This window comes from Strongylocentrotus purpuratus, unplaced genomic scaffold (genome assembly GCF_000002235.5).
Source record: "Strongylocentrotus purpuratus isolate Spur 01 unplaced genomic scaffold, Spur_5.0 spur5_scaffold_3, whole genome shotgun sequence".
In the NCBI taxonomy this organism is placed as follows: Eukaryota; Metazoa; Echinodermata; class Echinoidea; order Camarodonta; family Strongylocentrotidae; genus Strongylocentrotus; species Strongylocentrotus purpuratus.
Window position 1 is genome coordinate 31,453,118 of NW_022145609.1, and position 19,422 is coordinate 31,472,539.

Genomic DNA, 19,422 nt, shown 5'->3' on the forward strand with positions numbered 1-19,422 from the left:
AACGGGCTTAAAACAGTTTTCCTAGGCCTAAATCTCAGCAATTTTGTTTTGTTTTTAATTGATTAAATTGCTGATAGTAAGCGTGCACTATTAAGCAGGCAGCAAACCACGCGCGTACCATGCGCCGCGCGTACCAACCTTTATGATTATTGTTACGCGGAGTGCAATTCCGTTAGATCCTTTCGCACCATTGCACTCTAACGTCACTTAGCTCACCATATACTTTGTACATCGTTAGTGATGTCAGAGTGCAATGGTGCGAAATGATCAAACGGAATTGCACTGCTGGAGAATGATGCCGTTCAAAGGTACTTTTAGCGCATATCATGTGATCAAGAATTGACCAATTAGGTTGCAAAAATCTTAGTAGGCGTTGTATAAAAAAAAGTTATTATCCATGCAAAAGTTAGAAATCGTGACATTTGGTCACTACAGATGTAACAAAATCTTATCCTTTCCCAGAAAATCAAAATACCTTTGTAATTTCACTAATTTTCATAACTGGGAATTTTCACAACTTTATAATTTTCACATGATCAGATCAACGCGAACCAAAAAGTAGATTAACCAAATACATATAGATACAGCGCAAACAATCACAACTTTTGTGTTCGCTTTCCACGTAGATGAAGGCACCAGCTTACGCAACGGTACTATGAAATTGTTGCTAATTTCAGTTATCGGTGAAAACGTTGCGAGAAGAAATCCCATAGATAGTTTTTTTAGTCCGAGGCGTGCAAAACCCTAAAAAAAAAAAAAAAAGGGATTTCCTTACTCAAATTATAATATAAATTACGGCTGATCAATATCTGATTTTGGAAAGATTGTTTTTTTAAATGAGAACCTCAATAGTTAATATATATTAAGTTCTTTATACGTCTACATGTCTATGGCTGAAATGAATTCTACTTGTCTGTCAACGAATCGATTTCATGAACACTGGTAATATTAAACGTATTGCACAAAATAACATAAATATGTATATCATTGAAAAACCTATGTAATATTATTGTATTGGAACAGATGTTTTCAACCAAAAAAGCATTTTATTTCTACATAGTATCAATCACATCGTGTTTCTCAAGTCCACAAACATGAAGCATTATTTTCCACCTTCGTTGACTCCATATGAAATTTACAGGTTTATTCATAAAATACTTATAGGGATGTTAATGAAAAAAACGGTTAAATTTAAACACGGGTCTAAATCATGGTTTAAAACCTCTATTGCAGACTAAAATTAGCGTATAAGCCCACATTGCCCATTGCCTATTGAATCTCTAATAACCATTATGCCTTTTGGGGCCAAATTACAACATGAATTGTATTACACTCAATAAAAAATAGATACTGATCATGCTTTACACATTTCATATAAACCATTTGTTAAATACAACAACAACAAAAAATATAAAATTAAAGAGAATTTCATACTCTACCAACATCAATTAATTAAGTGCATACATTCCACGTTGTCAGGTAGGACAAGCAATAAAGTTTGTCATACCTAGCAACAATCAATGTATGCAATTCGCATTCTAACTATTGAAATACAATTATTTGTAACATGGCACTTGAAGAGAGTTGGCATGACGAGACTATGTGTCTTGTCCGTGGCCCTACTCGGGGCCAATCGGGTATAATACGACTGCGGACGAGGCGACCGCAGCATTCACGTACGTGCAACATACGCGAAACCGAAGCGTAAGGAGAACTTCGGTCTGTTTTGCGAACGCTAGCGCGCACTGACCATGCAGAGATTAAGTCGCTGACTTTATTAAGTCCATTCGTTTACGTGCAGTTGTCCAAAATAAGACGTAGATGACGTTAACCAGTATTTGCCATGCTACATTTCCTTTAACAAAGATTTATGCAATAAATTTGATATTTTGATTATATTTTGGAGATGTTCAAATACTTCTGTACGAATAAGCCTAGTCCAACTAATCTAGAAAAGATAATACACCACAATTCAAATAAATAAACATTGCAATAAATGAAGATGTTTAACATTCATGTGTTGTAATATTTGAACGTAGATAAATAATCGAACTTTGTGAAAATAAAATAACTGTACATTTTAGTTATGAGAATTTGCAATGTTTTTTTTTACATGTGTTATGTGCTCTAATAATTATAGTTGCTGTTACAGTGTATATGAAATTTGATACATATGCGCTTTATAGATAATGTAATTCAACCATTATCAAAGATCATAACAAATTTAATACTTCAAAAGAAATCTAGAGAAGAAAAAAAATTGTCTATTCATAGAGATTCTCCTGAAATTTACGTATGGAAAGTGGCGCAGATCGAGTGGATCCAGTCATTTTGGGGTCATCGGCATCATTAGCAGTGGGCACCGGACGGGGGCCATGCGGCCATGCCATCCTGTAGCCACGCTTTGCATTAGAATAATTCCACTTTGCTTATTATGAAGAAGTTAATTTTGAAGAAGCCTAGCTTGAATTTATGTCGAATAGGTTACAGCTCCAGGGCGTTTTTCATAGCCGGACTGAGATGTCAACGGGCACCTCTGGGCGAGAAGGCACATCCTATCCTGGGCAATGTACGTGAAGCATGAGCAAAGCGGGTCATCTAGGCACCGGTGGACGCATGCGATGACGCTCGATGCGGTATACGATGAACGGACGAGGACATCGACGAGTGTTGCGCCATTGGCCAGAAGTCTGAAGTAAGTGGATTGCTTGTGAGCTATTATAATGTCAGAGAGTATATACAAGAAACTAATTACATGCAAAGACAAACAGAAAGCTTTAGCTCGAAATTAGAAAACGGTGTTAATATTAGATTTATACACTTTTTGAGTTTTTATCTTTATTTCTGATAAAGTTTACTGAAAGTAAACTAAATTACTTCAACTGCAACCTATTTTCTTCCAACCACTGTAATGAAGGCTACATAAAAGTCAATCTCTTTCATCGCAACACGATACATGGCTAAATTATTCAACAAGTAAATTGAATTGCAGGAGCAGTCTATCAATAGTTATTACCATTACCGTCTTCACAATCGATACCATACTTGCACACATGAACATCCCGCACACATTAAAATGCTGATATACGGACTCAATTTAGCCGTTGCATTTCTGTAAGTATTTATCTGCTTATTTGTTGTTACTTTGCCAGTCAAGCGCGTAGCCAGGATTTAATTTTAGGGGGAGCGGTCGTGAGCCCGCGAAGTGGGCGAATCACTTATAGAGCGCGCTCCCTACGGGGCTGGGTCCAGGGAGCGGAAGCTTTGCCGTTTCATTAAACTATTAGAGAAAGAAGACGATTCGTTGTACCGTTCTCGACTCTAATCCCCCCTCCCTTCTTCACGAAGTGCGGAATTAAGCTTTGACGTTTCATTAAATTGTTAGAGAAAGAAGACAATTTGTTGTACGGTTCTCGACTCTTAATTCTTAATTGTCTGGATTCAGTCCCCCCCCCCCCCGCAAAGCGCGGAAGCTTTGACGTTTCATTAAATTATTATATCTGAACTTTCAAAAATGTTTCTGTGTCTGCTCCTTTTTTTTCCTACGTCCTCTTACTTTTTCTCTTCTAATAATAATAATAATAATCCGGTTTTTTATATAGCGCTCAATACACCGATCCAACGATGTACCTAAGCGCTTTACAGATATATTATTACCCCGGTCATCGGATTCAGGCTTACCCGCACACAATGTGTGCACATTTTCCACTCCCTGGGGAGCATTCCAGCCAGTCGCCATTTTACAGGCGCACACTTGCTCGTTCAACCACATGAACGTTCGCATCCTACCGGGTACCCATTTAACACCTGGGTGGAGAGTAGCAAGTGCAGGTAAATATCTTGCCAAAGGATATTAGTGCCGTGTCGGGATTCGAACCCTCGACCTTCGCATCTACAGTCAAGCGCCTTAAACCACTCGACCACGACACTCCCGCGTATCTTCTCTCTCTCTATCTCTCTCTCTCTTTTAGCCGGCGTTTTTTTTTTTTTTGGGGGGGGGGGCGACCGCCCCCATCGCTCCCCCCTGGCTACTTGCCTGTTGTTAATATTGCCAGTCTATATATAGGAGTAAAGCCTGTTCACATATTACGCCATGACCCCTCGAGGCCAAATAAGTACAGTGCTCTTTATATTTCTGTATCTTATTTTGTAACACACATGTGTGTACGTGAGTGACCTTTGTTAAACCCAGTTACATTTTTTCATTCTCACTTGCCATTTACTCTCTCGAAGAAAAAAAAATGGGGAAAAAGGTAAAAACAAAACATAACAAAATAAACCCGTCGTAGTTTGCATGGCTTATGTGAACAAGCCACAAGCTTTTCCTCCTGAAGCCACTTCATCCAAAACTGAAAACAGAGCCTAAACGTGATGTTGCAAGAATGTTTACCTGCCACCGGAGCAGAGAAGATTGCAGTTGCCGCCTTCGCCCGTTCTGTGCGTGTGGCAGAGATTGGAGACGTAACCATCGCTTGGGTTGTGTGTGTGGCAGAGATTGGAGACGTAGCCATCGCTTGGGATGTGCCTGTGGTAGATGTTGCTGAAGTGGTATCGGTCGCCGGTAGAGAACTGAATGTAGCAACGTCGGTGCAACCTTGACTCGTTATAGGGGTGAATGTTGTAGATTCTGTGCCTCCTTAAAATCAATTTATTGCATTAATTATAAAGAATCTTTTTGGTCAAATATAAAACTACAACACTTACTTGCATACACAACTTGTGTCTTAAAGCATTGTAAGCCTTAACGTTTTCTCACTTCACATTAAATTGCTGGAATGCAGTATTTCTAGCGGTGTTCATCTGCTTAATAAATATGACAAAGTCAAAATATATTATATTTTTAAACCACATTGTAGTAAAATAAAATGTTGCTTTAACACGACCGCAAATATTTTGAAAAATTAACTCATGAGTAATTTTAATACCCTGTAATTGTAAAACCTATATAATTCATGTTCGGATTACATAATACATCATTGTCATGTTCAAACATTTTCAAAGGGTGATGCACAAGGCTTTTGAAAATTTCCTTAGATTGATTTTTCGAAATTGCAATCGCTTTCTATATAAATGATTGAGCCGTGTCCCGTTACCCACGTCTTCAAAGCAACACTTCCTTTTGAAAATAGAATTGTACTTGCAGCTCAAATTTCATAATCCAACTCACCTACTTCCTTTTCACAAATGTAGTAATGCTGGTTAGAACTGTCATCGTCGAGCCATTGGAAAGAAGCGGAAGAATTCATCACGAAGCAAGTTCCTCCGTCATCGAATGTCGAGGTAGTTTTACCGAAGTTAGCATAGGTCAGGGTAGAATTATCTCGCCAGGTTTAACCCAACAGCATTTAACCCAATCCATACCTCTCCGTACAATGGGCCGTTTAACTCCAAGAAGTCTCCTTCTTCCTGTGATCCGATGTAGATCAAATGCATGCCTCGGTTTTCACAGATTAGCTTGGATGCGTGGTAAGTGGTTTGATTTTGAGAGAAGTAATAGCAGGACCCGCCGTATTCGATTTGAGTCGGATCACATGGTACTAGAATACAAAACGAAAAAACACAAGGGAGAGAGAGAGACAGACTACATTATGGCGTCACCAGTGTCTGGGAGGCGAAAGGCGAACTGAATAACTGTAATGCTTGGGTCTCTTCGCCCGGTATAACTGATTATGACCGAGTCACACTGTCCCGAAGATGACATAAGATGGACACGCGATGAAGGAAATTTGAACTTCGCACGAAGATGGCCCCGAACTTGATCAACAGCCAACCAACAGCCGGAGCAAGTACGATGCCTACAGAAGGTCACACGATGGCACCCGAACCATTCACGAAGGCAACACGAAGATGTGAATTTGTAAGAAGAAGTGTACCCGCAGGCCACACAAAGGCCACACAATGGCTACACGAAGTCGTATTGAGAGTACGATGCGTTCCAACTAGGTCACGAAGGCGTTACGTGACCTCCCGATAAAACCTTCGAACGACGGTGGGAAATTCAATTGCTGATAGGAAATGAATGATGCTCAGAGCAGGGGCGTCGGAGCGAATTCCAAATTGGGGACGGGACCAACAAAAAGGGGCACTTTCTGGAGAAAAAAAGGGCACCTACAAAGGGAAATCTCAATTCGAAAATATACAATTTGTTAGACATTGGTATATACCCCTACATTGTGGTTACATTAACAGGGATGCTTTCAATATTTATTTCTCTTTATACATCATACAAGATATTGTTTAAGTATTATACTTTGCAGTTGGGTGTGATGGTCTGAATATTCATATGCGAGCGAGGAAAAATGTTAAGATTTGTGAGGTCGCAGTGCAAAAAGAGAAAACTAAATATATGACTTACTATGACACAGATGAAAACATTGAAATAGAAGGTCGAACGTTAGAGAGAGTGAGCAGTTACAAGTATCTGGGACAAACTTTGAAAATGGAGGACACCACAAAAGAAGAAGTTATGATGAGAGTAAAAGCAGGATGGATGAACTTTGGAAGATACAAAGACATGTTGACAGATAAAAACATACCCATGTCTCTAAGAAGAAGAATGTTAAACCAATGCATTCTAACAACTATGACATATGGATCAGAAACATGGTCATTGACAAAGGACCTAGAACAGAAGCTTGTGACTACTCAACGAGCTATGGAGAGAAAGATGTCGCATTTATCTCTGGGAGACAAAATTAATCACAAAGTCATACGCCAGAAAACAAAGGTTAAAGATATCATGGAGAAAGTCAGATAATCAAAGTGGAGATGGGCTGGGCATGTAGCAAGACTTAAGGACAATAGATGGACAAATCGTTTAACAGAATGGCAACCAAGGATGGGAAAGAGAAGAAGAGGAAGGTAGAAGAGAAGATGGAGAGATGACCTAACATCATACATGGGAACGGCCGCTTTGACTAGGACAGCTAGAGACAGAAGAGAATGGAAATTTCATGAGGAGGGCTTTGTCCAACGTCTGGATGAACTATAGCCTGATAGATAGATAGATAGTGCAAAAAATTACATCTTATAAAGAGAATTAAATCTAATCCTGGTGGGGTTATACTCACATTCTCATAACGGAAGACTGAAAAGACCTTTGATAAGTAACATGATTATATAATTTATGAAATCAATGCGAGTGAGTGTAGCGACCGAGCTTTGGGAGAAATTGCCCTAATAGTCACTTTAAATTAGGGGCACGTTTAAAAAGTGAAGAAAAGGGGACACATATCGAGAATGGTAAATGGGCATTTGTCGACGGAATTGGGGCACCCATCAGATTTTGATAGCGGCATTCTTAAGAGTTGAAAATGGACATTAATGAAAAGGGGATAGGAAAAGGGGCACGTATCATCGTTAAAAAGGAAATTGTCAGAGGTGTAAAGGGGCATTTATCGCCCCTGAAAAGAGGCACTGATCAAATATGAAAAGGGGTAGTTATGAGAATAAAAAAGGACACTTTTAATAGGTGAAAAGGGGGCATTTATGAGAAGAGGAATGAGCTCTTATCTTTTAATGGGGATACTTATCATACGGAAAAGGGGGCACTTATTAGATTGGAAAAGGGGCGCACGTGAAAATAAAAGGTGCGCTTATGGGAGTTAAAGTGGGTGGTTATTAAAAGGGGAAGAGGCACTTCCTACAAAGGAAAAGAGGCACTGGTCAAAGTAAAAGGGGCACCTCTCATATTTGAATAGGGTAATTATCAGAGGTGGAGGGGGGCACTTGTCAAAACTGAAATGGGCACCTTTGAGGGTAAAACGGGCCCTTTTGCTATGTACAAAAATTGCACTAGCATCTTACAAAGTTATAGAGGCACTTTTCCGACGTAAGAAATGGCACTTTCGGGGTACTTGAAATAGCCTCTTGCTATGAGGCTGGCTTTTTATATTCATTTATTCCTTCATTCAAAATGGTTTATTTCAAATAAAACTTTCATCGCGGCGTTTAGCCAAATTACAAAAGTTTACAAACAAATTAAAAACACATAATGTAATATAAAACATTGCATAACATGATATATTAAATCTGAAAAACAAATTGCAAGCTTATTGCAACATTAAGTCCACGTTACCAAGACACACATGGGAAACGCTTGAGCTACTTAAATTCGGCTGTCTTCGCCGACACCGTGGTGCCATCTGGATGTCATCGTACTATAATACGATGGCTACACGATGGCATTGCAAGGGTTTCACGTAGTCGTGTTGCCTTCCGAAGACATTAGGGCAGCTTCTTGTTTCCTTCGTATTGTCTTCGTGAGGCGATAAATGCCCGATGGCACCGATGATCACACGAAGTAATTACGAAGATGACACGATTTGAAAAGATGCCCTCAGGATGGCCTTACAAAGGGCAACATGGACACACGAATACAACACGAAAACTAGAAATTTAATTCGTCACGAAGACGAATAAGGTGGTCTGTCTTCAAGTCTTATAATAGATTATAATATTAACTATATTGAAAAAGGGAGAAGTTATATAGACATGTAAACAATGATGATTATGATGATGATCTTGATAGTAATGATTATGATGATGATGATGATGATGTTGATGAGGATGATGATCATGATCATGAGCGTGATTCTGACATCTTATCGGAAGAATGAGGGTGATTTAGATAACATATAGTCTCAGCGACAACATACTAAAATTTGGGAGAAAACTGTTGTATAACAACCGAGATACTGGTCAAAACACATTGTCATGCAGATTCATGTTTTGAAATAAGTGACCTTCCATAGACATAACACGCAAATATGACAAATTATGCATCGCGCCTTTAATCGAATATTTAACTATGATGACGTCATCTAAATGAAAAATAAATGACATATTTGTGATAGAGAATTATCTCAGCTACAACATATCGAAATATGGGAGAAAATCGATCACTGATAAGCGAGATAATCTCAATTAAACAAAGACAAAAATGACGTCATCAACAAAATACATTTTCTTTAGTTTAGATGCAAATATGAAGATTTTGTTTCACTTTGTACGAGTCAGGGTGGTATGAAATCATATCTTTAACTCATGCTCTTTCCGACCATGATATAAAAAATGGGGGTCGACGGACTATCTGAAGAGCTATTTCGATTTATAAAGTAGCATGTTTTTGATCAAATTTACATTATATTGCCCATAGCAGCACGCGCGGAATTTGAACTTTGACGCGCGCTCACGGCCTTATGAAAGGTCAAGAGTGACTGAAATTAATGTAAATTGTCATTTACGGTAAGAGGAATCTAAATCATGTAAACAAATTGAATTTGATCTTTTCCGCGCGTTGTGAGCGCGCGCACCGCGCGCGGGGACACGTACGGACGGAAAATTTTGAAATGCTTAAAATGACCTATTTCGTACTCTCCTTTAGTAGTTAAGTGATTTTGAGCAATTTTAAATTTTGACGCGCACATACGCGCGTGTCATGACCTTTATGTGACCTTTGATGACATGACTTGTTGACCCTTGACCTGAAGTATATGTGATATGAATATGAATGACCTTTGCTTAGGCATCATGAAGATATGATGGATAACGTGATTTCACAAAATGGCGCCTGGATGACGTCACGATGACCTGATGACCTTGAAAAGGTTACTGTCACGTCTCATGACAATGACCTATGACTGTGTCAAAATTGAAAGAAATTAACACAACCGATCTTGAGTTAACCGATGAACAAAAAACGGGGAGAAATAAAAATAAATAATAATAATAATAAATAAATAAATAAAGAAAGAAAATTCTGACGAAAACAATAGGTGATCTGTTTTCAACAGACCACCTAATAAACCTTCGCAAGGTCTTCGGGCAAATTTTTGGCACGCCAAAGATTTTGCCACCGCTCACGAAGTTGCTGCCGGAGCCTGCAAAATCCTCCGGCGGTCATACAATTGCTTCAGATGCCCTCACGAATGGCCCGATATGGCCCGATGTGTTTACGATCAGAGCCGAATATGGAATTTTCCTACATCGTGTGTCCATCTTATGTCAACTTCGGGACAGTGTGACGCGGGCATAAGGGGTGTGCAGATGGACCACTATGACTCTCCTATACACGGGGCCACCATTTAAGTTTATATCCCCCGTTCTATCCGCGGGCCAGTGTTTTTCATTGTCATAATTTAGCCTAACCAAAGGAGGTTGGTCGACAAACCTAGGTTTTATTATGACGCGTTTCGACGCATTTCGAACCAAGGTTTGTACCTTGGTATGAAACGCGTCGAAACGCACATGAACCTAAGTTTGTCGACAAACCTCCTTTGTGAATTCGGGCCACAATCTTTGATACAACAGGCAGACGCTTTACCGACTGAGCCAATTCGCCTCCTTGCTTACACACCTTACACCAGAGCCCCGAGAGAAAAAAATATTCCCTGAAAAGTATGGCTCTTCATATGCCTTCGTATTCTTGATATGACATGTAACAGCTTAAAAATGTCGGCCTAATTTTTATGTTTGTGAGCGCTATATAAAAAACGGAATGTTATTGTTACTATTATTATTACAGTGTTTGTTACTTTTACCAAGACTAGACTAAATTTGTTATCATTTGATGATTCCAGAACCTTGCAGTACACATATGCTACATGATAAACTTTTTTCTGATCGATTCAACACCGTGTCTTTCAGACTTTATGCAGCCGCATGACCAGAACTCAACCTTATCGTTAATTGTGATGCTATGTGACATGTTCAAACTTTTCACCAAAATACTAATTAACTATGTGCGCGTTGCCGTGGAAACGCTATAAGGAATACTATTCTTAATGTTTGTCATAGTCTTGATGAAGACATTAGGTAACGTCAGAAATTTGTGACCTAATAAAAACTGTTGGATTTAAAGCATCAACCTTCTCTTCTTCATCATTTTGTTTGCGTCATCATATCATGCCAACACGTGGACCTAATATCGGATTTATATTATACAGTTAACAACTAAATAGTTCATACCCTGACCAAGGTTTGGCATTTGTTAAGTATGTGAAAAATTGATTTGTCCCGATTTTTGTTGTTGTTGAGAATGTGAAATATTAAAGCTTATAGTATTCAACAACGGCCCTAACCCAACCAGTCTACCTTTCATTCTTGAGTTACTAAAGTCACAAAAATAAAAATTGACAAGGAGTATGAACTATTTAGCTGTTAACTGTATAGAGATATATACTCGTTGTAAACGAAATTTCGTTACTCACCGCCTTCTTTTTCACAAATGTAATACTCTTCGTAGAAAGGGTGATCGATTGAGGTGTCGGTTGTACGATCAAACCAGTGTATTTGAGGCCATGTTACCATTATAAAACAAGTTCCCTCGAGATTGAAATCAATCGAATATCCTTTGAAACTGTTAAAGATCATCTGTGAGCCGTCTTGCCAGGTGATACTTTCTAATCCTATCCAGTAATCTATGTTAACGTCAGGAAGAATAGACACCAAGAAACCTTGCTCTCCCTCGGATCCGATCGAGACCAGATGCATTCCATAAGTCTCGCAAATCGATTTCGCCCTCATGAAACTGACAGGGGTAGGATAGACGCAATAGCAGGACCCACTGTGATTGTAGTTGGTAATTGGGACCCCTTCACAATCTGGAAGAAAGGGGGAAATTGATGGTTAAATCTCATGTTAATGGTATTATCAAAGAATTATCTTAGGGTCTTCATCAAGCTACACCATTTGTATGCCATGCTGTTTATTATAGAAGAACTGCTAAGAATCGTAGATTTGTTTCTATTTCATGTGAGAGATTGAGAACAAAATGGAATTCATCCTTATTCCTTCTGAATTTGGAGAAGGGTGCGCTCATCGATCGGTCGTAAAAGTGAATTCAAGTGTGATCAAGCGTCTTTGATGTTTAATTCATAAACCTCCCCTTGTGATTCAAACAATTTTCAATCAAAAGAGATGTTTTTTTAAACAAGTAACACAGACTTTATTGATGTGTTTCCCTTTATTTTGCTCCGGAAAAAAACTAATCATATATTCGTGCTTACCTCCTTCCTTTTCACAGATGGCATAGTGAAGGTTTGATCCGTCATCGTCGAGCCACCGGAACGAGGACGACGAGCTCATCACGAAATAAGTTCCTCCATCATCGAATGTCGAGGTGGTTATATTGAAATTGGCATAGGTCAGACTAGAATTATCGAGCCAGGTCACATCACTAAGCCCGATCCACGTACCGATCACGATATAAGGTGCTTGGATTATCTCCACAAAATCCTGTTCTTCTTGAGAACCTATGTAGACCAAATGCATTTCCATGCTCTCACAAAGTGCTTTGGATGCGTTGTAATTTGAAACAATACCAGAGAAGTGATAGCAAGACCCATGGAATTCGACAAGACCTGGATTACAGGCTACCAAAAGAAACAATTGAAAGAGGAGAAAGAGGTTATGCTGACATTTGTGACAGCATTGTTAAAAGTTATGTTTACTGTTTGTGATTTCTGTTATGTTAAATACATATTCTCATACAGAATTCACCCAGGCTCGTTTTGGATGTTCAGGTTAACAAAGGCACTTTATCTGCCGGACGATTTGTAGAAAACATGAGCTTAGTTGAAAAGATAAAGATGTGGAAGTCGAGGTAGTCGTTTGACCCGACTGCATATTATGGTCAATAAATGTGCAAAAATAGTTTATGCGTTTCAGTGAATATGATTTCCGGCAAGATTTTCGTTAGATTTGCCATAAACCGCTAATCTGATATACTACATGATACTGTTTCTTTCACAATGCAATTGCATGACCAGAACCAGTGGCGTACGCAGGATTTTTTCAAGGGTTTTTTTAACATTTTGAAATCCAGCCGAAAATTTCGCAACGACTCCGCCAGTCGCTGAATAAGCAGGGGGTGGGGGGGGGGGGGTTAAGAGGACACTTTTTTTTTTTTTTTGGTCTCAAAAAAATCGCAACGACTCAGCTAGCCGCTGAATAAGCGGGGGGGGGGGGGAGAGCACACTTTTTTCTTTTTTTTTGGTCTCGAAATTTGAAAATTTGACATTTTTCTTCATTGGGGGGGGGGTAAGGTAAAAAAAAAAAAGCAAAGGGGGGGTTAGGGGGGTTTTCCTCAAAAATACACACACAAAAATACCAAAGGGGGGGTTCAACCCCCAACCCCCCGCCCCCTGCGTACTCGCCTGACTAGAACTCAACTTTATCTTTAAGCTAAATTAATACTCTAAACGCAAGCGTTCTTAGACGCAATGGTACATGCGCGGAACACTGTATTTTGCTTGCCGATATCGATATCAAAACGCTTGCAAACGCTTACCCGCTCCAGACGGGTTGAAAAAGGTTGACCTTTGAAAGCGTTTCCTTGCGATTCTTATTGCCGTTCTCCAAAAACTGAACCACTAGCGTTTGAGAGTGAGTGGAAATCCAGCTTTACGCAACACGCTCTGAAGCTAAGGTCACAAATCAGAGCGGCGACCGACCGATTAGTAGCCTGCTCGGTCGCCGCTGGAATTTAGGCATCGCCCAGCGATTTTTGGAGAAATCGAGCAGGCTGTAGAGCCCCAGCGATGCCTGGGCGGTGACCTGTCGATTTCCCGTCGGTTGCCTGTCGATTTTAGGTCAAAACTGCGCGAGCTTTTCCGCGCGGTGTTACAGCAGTGACTGACCGGTGACCCACCGATTCCCGAGCAGTCTCCCACCGGCCGCCGGCTGATTTTAAAGATATTGCACGGCGGCCGGCCAGTGATCGGCGGGGCTCCAAAATACGCTCGGTGCCCTGCCGTTCGCCGCCTAGGCACCGAAATAATCGAGCGTTCGCCGCCGAGCGATTTAGGTCAAAAATCGAAGCCGCTAGGTCAAAGGTTGCCGACCGATTTTGGACTCGCCGCCCAGTGACCGTCTGATCTCCCAGCGGCGACCGGGCGGCGACCGGGCAGCGACCGCCCGGTCACCGAGCGTAGTTTGGGCGGCTAGTGAAAGTGAGCAGGCGCCGCCCGAATTTTAAGTCCGTGTTAAAACTTCAGCAGCTACCGATCGATGCCTTAAAAACAAGCGGTGCCTGATGGGCGGCCGCCGCTCGGTGGCTGGGCCAAATTGGCTAAAAACTCGCTACTCGGCTGCCGAGCAGGCTACTTTTGGGTAATGTGACCATAACATTAAGTGACGCACATGTATGCACAAAAAGGAGCAACGTGAAAGAAAATCCGGACTCTCTTTATATATACGATCTGCGCATGAAAGAACTGTACACAAATTGGGGGAAATCATGAAGAAAAGGGAGATTGCGAAGAAAAGTAAAATATCTGGCAAAATGGAAACCAAATTTGGCAAAATCGAGGAGGAAATAGGAAGAATCGGGAAGTCTGTGGCTTGCCCCGGCTGAAAGGTAAGGTGCCTTCGCGAAGTTCGTGTACGCCACTGGATGATGGGCAGCGCAGTACGAACACTTTAACACATACCTTGGATTTTTTTTGTTTGAAATCTATTTTCCCCCTTTTTTTTCTTCTTTCTTTTAGCCGCTGAAGGGGGGGGGCACGGGCCGGCTGTGCCCTCGCCTGAATCCGAGCCCGTGTGCGTGTGTGGGGTGAGGGGATTTCAGGTTAGCGTGATAGGATTTTCAGGGGCCTGGCACGACCAGTTCAACACAGGTTAATAGGTTTAATTGATATCTTAATCACAATCTTCAGTACTCACCGCCCTCTTTTTCACAAATGCAATGATGCTTGTGGTCGACACTGATGATGTCATTACGCCAATAGGTTGGAAACGGTATACGCATTACGAAATAAGCTCCTCCTTCATCAAGATCATACGGATATCCTCTGAACCTGTTGTAAGTCAAGTTTGAACCGTCTTGCCAAGTCACACTGTCTAGTCCTATCCAGTATTCTGAGCTATTGTCGGGTAGGTTGGAGACCAAGAAGTCCTGTTCTAGCTTGGATCCTATCGAGACCAAATGCATTCCAAGATCCTCACAAGAGACTTTCGATGTGTAAAAGTCGGACGAGTTTTGAGAGAAATGGTACAAGGACCCATTGAATTCAATTTGATTTAGATCACAATCTGCAAGACAGAAATAGAATCAAACGAGCAGTTATTGCTATCCATTTTTTTTTAAATAAAGTAGCATTATTGATATAATCTGCTGATCCTAAAGTGACGGGGATTTTCCTCATAGAAAAGCCGCTACGGGCTTTTATAATTTCATATCGCCAATATAGTCTTACGCAAATACAAAGTTTATGGCTTTGCGATTTCAGGCTTCCATCTCAATGAAAAACAATCATTGACATTGCATCCATTATTTTGAGAGATGATTAATAAAACATACAGGTTTTTATTTGATTTGTGCATAAGGTCCATAATTTCCAACTTTGGGGCTGGCTTGAGGTTTTAAAAAAAACAAAAAACACGAGTCCCCGCAAACGTACGTGCAACGCTCGTAAAATATTGGTTCAAAAATGATGCAAGACTTAAAAGAAAGAATTCAAAAATCACGCGATGATATTTCCATGCATTGCGGAAGTACTCACGAAATATCAACAACAGAAAAAAGATTAAAAGAATATGTCCTTTCTTTCAGGAAACCCTCAATACATAGGCCTAGATGGGATTTTTTTTTAACAAAATGAGGACATATGAAATTTAAGTCAATTTTCTTGTTTCAAATTTCAAAATACAACTTTTTCATGAATGTATTTTTCATAAAGAGTTATTTTATGACCCGGGCCCTGATTCCTTTATTTAAACCCTCTTGGCATTTTTGTGTGATTCGTATAATAGAATACCGGTAGTCAAATAGAATATATTAGAAAAGAATAGGAAAGAGGAAATTACAAACCTTCCCCGGTACTGAGATATATTTGCGTACTGATCACAAATGTAAGAATGCAACTAGTTAAGTCCATCTGTAAGATAAACACAATTATTATTTTAATATTACGACTAACAAAAGATTAACATTTTCACAAGTCTTTGTACTTATTTTCCAATTTACAATAGTCACCTAACTACATGAACCTGCTGACCGACTATGTATAAATAGCAAAACAAACACAAAATTATGTCGTATCATCTCCAGCTACGAAGTATGAAATTAAGTGATACATAATGGTTTAACATATGCAATAAAGAACAAACTATGATTTGTTGTCGTATCAAAGGGACAATCGATCGGGTAAGTCGCATTTCACCAACACACGCAAACCAACACATACGCACACGCTCACAAAGACGAACGCACCCACATCTCCCCCACACACACCAACGCCCCACATAATATCTACACACCGCATAAACTCAATCCTGCGGATAACGCCAATTAGGAAAATACCCATTTCTTTCCCACAGATTAATACAATACTTTAGGATACCTTAGGTTTTGAAAATGTCTTTTAAAAGATATTTTGTTGGTGTTCTAAAGAATATATTTCAGAATAAAACGTACCTCGATTTTATGAAAAACTCTGGCAAAATCCAGGTTTTACAGAGGTAGACGACTAACAAGAGACCACCGTCTTTCTCCTATGTTGGCTACGACGTGCTCTATGATCTGAAGCAAATCATTATATTATTTTGGAAGTGCAAAAAACCGCTTTCGACAAGGGTTGACAAAGTTTCTAGTAATTGATATATGAGAAGGCACTTCATGCCCAGACATATTAAATTTTACGTGCTTCTGCACGGGAGAAATAATTCTCTACTTTGTGAGTAAACGTACTTCGCTATATTTTTCATGATTGATCTACTTTTTGAACAAAGAGGAGGATCTATACAAGAGAAAATGTTAGGTAGCGTAAAACAGGATGAATAGAAATAAACATGAGAGCAAGCATGAGGCATACGTTCCTCATTTATAATTAATGATGAATTTAAAAGCTCATTACAAAAGGACCGTGTCATTTCATGAGGGGAAAAAATTACGTCAAAAACACTTTGATTTTATTGATCATTCCTATTATTCATCACACTTTCAATTTCCTTTGATTACATTACGCCACTGTTCACTCCCTTCCTTTGCGTGGGTGTGTGTGTCCCAATTACTAGTATTTCTGTTCCCAATTCCATCTCTCTTCCTTTTTTCTCTTTTGTACGCATTTTTATCATCTTCCTTTACTCTCATTTCACTCACCTACAAGCTCTGTTTCTCACTCTCTCATTCTACATCTTCTTTCTCTCTCTCTCTCTCACTCTCTCTCTCTCTCTGTCTCCATCTGTCTCTGTCTCTGTCTCTCTGTGTCTCCATCTGTCTCTGTCTCTGTCTCTGTCTCTCTCTTCTGCCTGTTCTCTTGCTCTATTCACTTCATCTGTCTTGCTTGTTCTGTACAATTGGTATCTCTTCTCTTTGTACATCTCGCCACTTACTCAGCAAACAATTGAATAAGAAACCTCGGCACTCAAGTAGTATTTATACATAAATACTGTCACGAAATTGGTTTCATTTCGTAGATAGTTATTTCGGCGTAGATGGCGTAATTCAAGTTAAATATACGACGCTATATAGTCACGTGTCAATTTCAAGAATGTTTGATCGTGCATGTTTTTGACAGTTTTAGTGTAATTACTTTTCTACCATTAATAATTACTTGTTCTCTTTTGTTTAGTTTTATAGATTAAAACTAGTGCTTTCATTTGATATATGGTTTGTTTCAATCTGATATTGGAAAGTGGAGTTATATCAATGTTAATGTAATTCTTGGAAACCTAACGAGAATAATAAATGTATAAGAAATGTCTATATAAATCAAGTGTCTCACGTGCCTGTGAGCTTCCTGTCATAGTCTACATAATTGCCGTCGCCCACTGGGCACACTTACATTGTAAGGCAATCAGATTATGTTTGGATATTTGCCCAATAAAGTATTGCGTGCAACGAAATGATTGAGATGATCGTTTGCATGTCTTTCCATGGGGAAACCTAAAGTTGAAGTCTGATTTTAGGTGACGACCATGGTAAGAATCTAGGTTGTGTTTGTTAGGTCTTTTACGTTCTAGTATTAGACAATACCAGGGACTACTGTGTAGCAGAGCCAGTGGCATGGTCGAGTAAGCTGACTGTACGAAGTCAGACGGTCTGGTTGTTTGGAGGTGCATGAAGCAAACTGGTGCGGCCAATTGGAGTTGCATGCACAAGCAGACTGGTGTAGACGTCTGAAAGGTGCAGAAGCGGACTGGCCTAGTTGGCTTGTGGTATACGACGGTACAACGGTTGGTAGAAGACGGTGGTCGAGAGGTGGTGCGGAGCAATATATCAGACTGGTGTCAACGTCAACGGGGCAGTATATTTCTGCCAAACGGATCCACGGTAAAATTGGTACCGGACCAGGAAAACCTACCAGCAGAAGGCATCCTGACAAGAGAAGCTGCTGGGAAGAACATCGACAGGAACCGGTTTCGTTACATGTGGTGTCAGAAGTGGGATCCAGTGACAATGGCACAAGGAAGAAATATGCAGAATCGACCAACGCCAGGAGAAATGATGACGCATTTAGAAAGCAGTATGACAGAAATAGATCAAATGATGGAGCAACTACGTGCTTCGATGAGGCAGGCACCAGTTGCAGACTCAGAACCAGGTCGCCAGGAGGCATTTTCCCCAACTCTGAGTGGACAAACTGCATCAGGACCAACAGCAGATTCACAGATGCCAGCGGCACAGTGGGTTAGATTTAGTTCAACGCCCCGAGAACAAAGTAGGCGGCTGCCTACTGCAGGAACTGGAGTTCACATTACACCACCGCTTTTCTCTCCACCTATGCAGGATGTGGGGAGGGCAAATGATGCAGTAATCGGCAGACGGCCGCATATGGTACCAGACAGATTTGACGGTTACACTCCTGTCGAGGATTACTTGCACCATTTTGAGGCATGTGCTGGAGTAAACAGATGGACCAAAGTAGAAGCAGTGCAGTTTCTTGCTGCAAGTTTGAGAGGATCTTCTGTGAAGTTGTTAAACCAACAGCCTGGAGTGGATTTGACGTACGACGAGTTGGTATACAGACTCAGGAACCGGTTTGGTCTTGGAGGCAAAGCTGAGGTATACCTAGCAGAGTTGAGACAGCGTCGTCGGCAACCAAAGGAAAGTCTCCAGGAATTAGGGCAAACGATACGGGAGCTGTGTGCATTGTCCTACCCCGAGTTCGACGAAAAAGGACAAGACCGACTAGCCCGTGGGCATTTTCTGGATGCCGTAGTAACACCAGAAATAAGAGAAGGATTGTTCCGTGCTCAACCTCGCACGCTTGATGATGCCGTGGAAGCAGCTTTAAATACAGAGGCCTTCTTGAGGATGGAGGGTCAGAGAAATGAAGTGAAGCGTTCAACCACGTACAGTCGAGCACTGGAAGAGTGTGAGGTTGCAGCCATCCGTGAACAGCAACCAAGGAATCCTACTATGGATGAGATAGTAGAGAAGGTATTAGATGCCTTAGACATGAGAAATGGGAGGAA

At 40.4% G+C, this 19,422-nt stretch overlaps 1 protein-coding gene across 1 annotated transcript; it reads right to left on the reverse strand.

The window, feature by feature from the left end:
* Positions 1-2,594: 2,594 nt before the first annotated feature.
* Positions 2,595-18,321, reverse strand: LOC100893763 (C-type mannose receptor 2-like). Its single transcript, XM_030995886.1, has 6 exons — positions 18,309-18,321; positions 14,668-15,036; positions 12,009-12,374; positions 11,447-11,603; positions 4,391-4,627; positions 2,595-2,715 (listed from the first exon to the last, which is right to left on the reverse strand). The coding sequence occupies exons 1-6, from the start codon at positions 18,319-18,321 to the stop codon at positions 2,595-2,597; spliced, it is 1,263 nt and encodes a 420-aa protein (XP_030851746.1).
* Between the last annotated feature and the right edge of the window lie 1,101 nt (positions 18,322-19,422).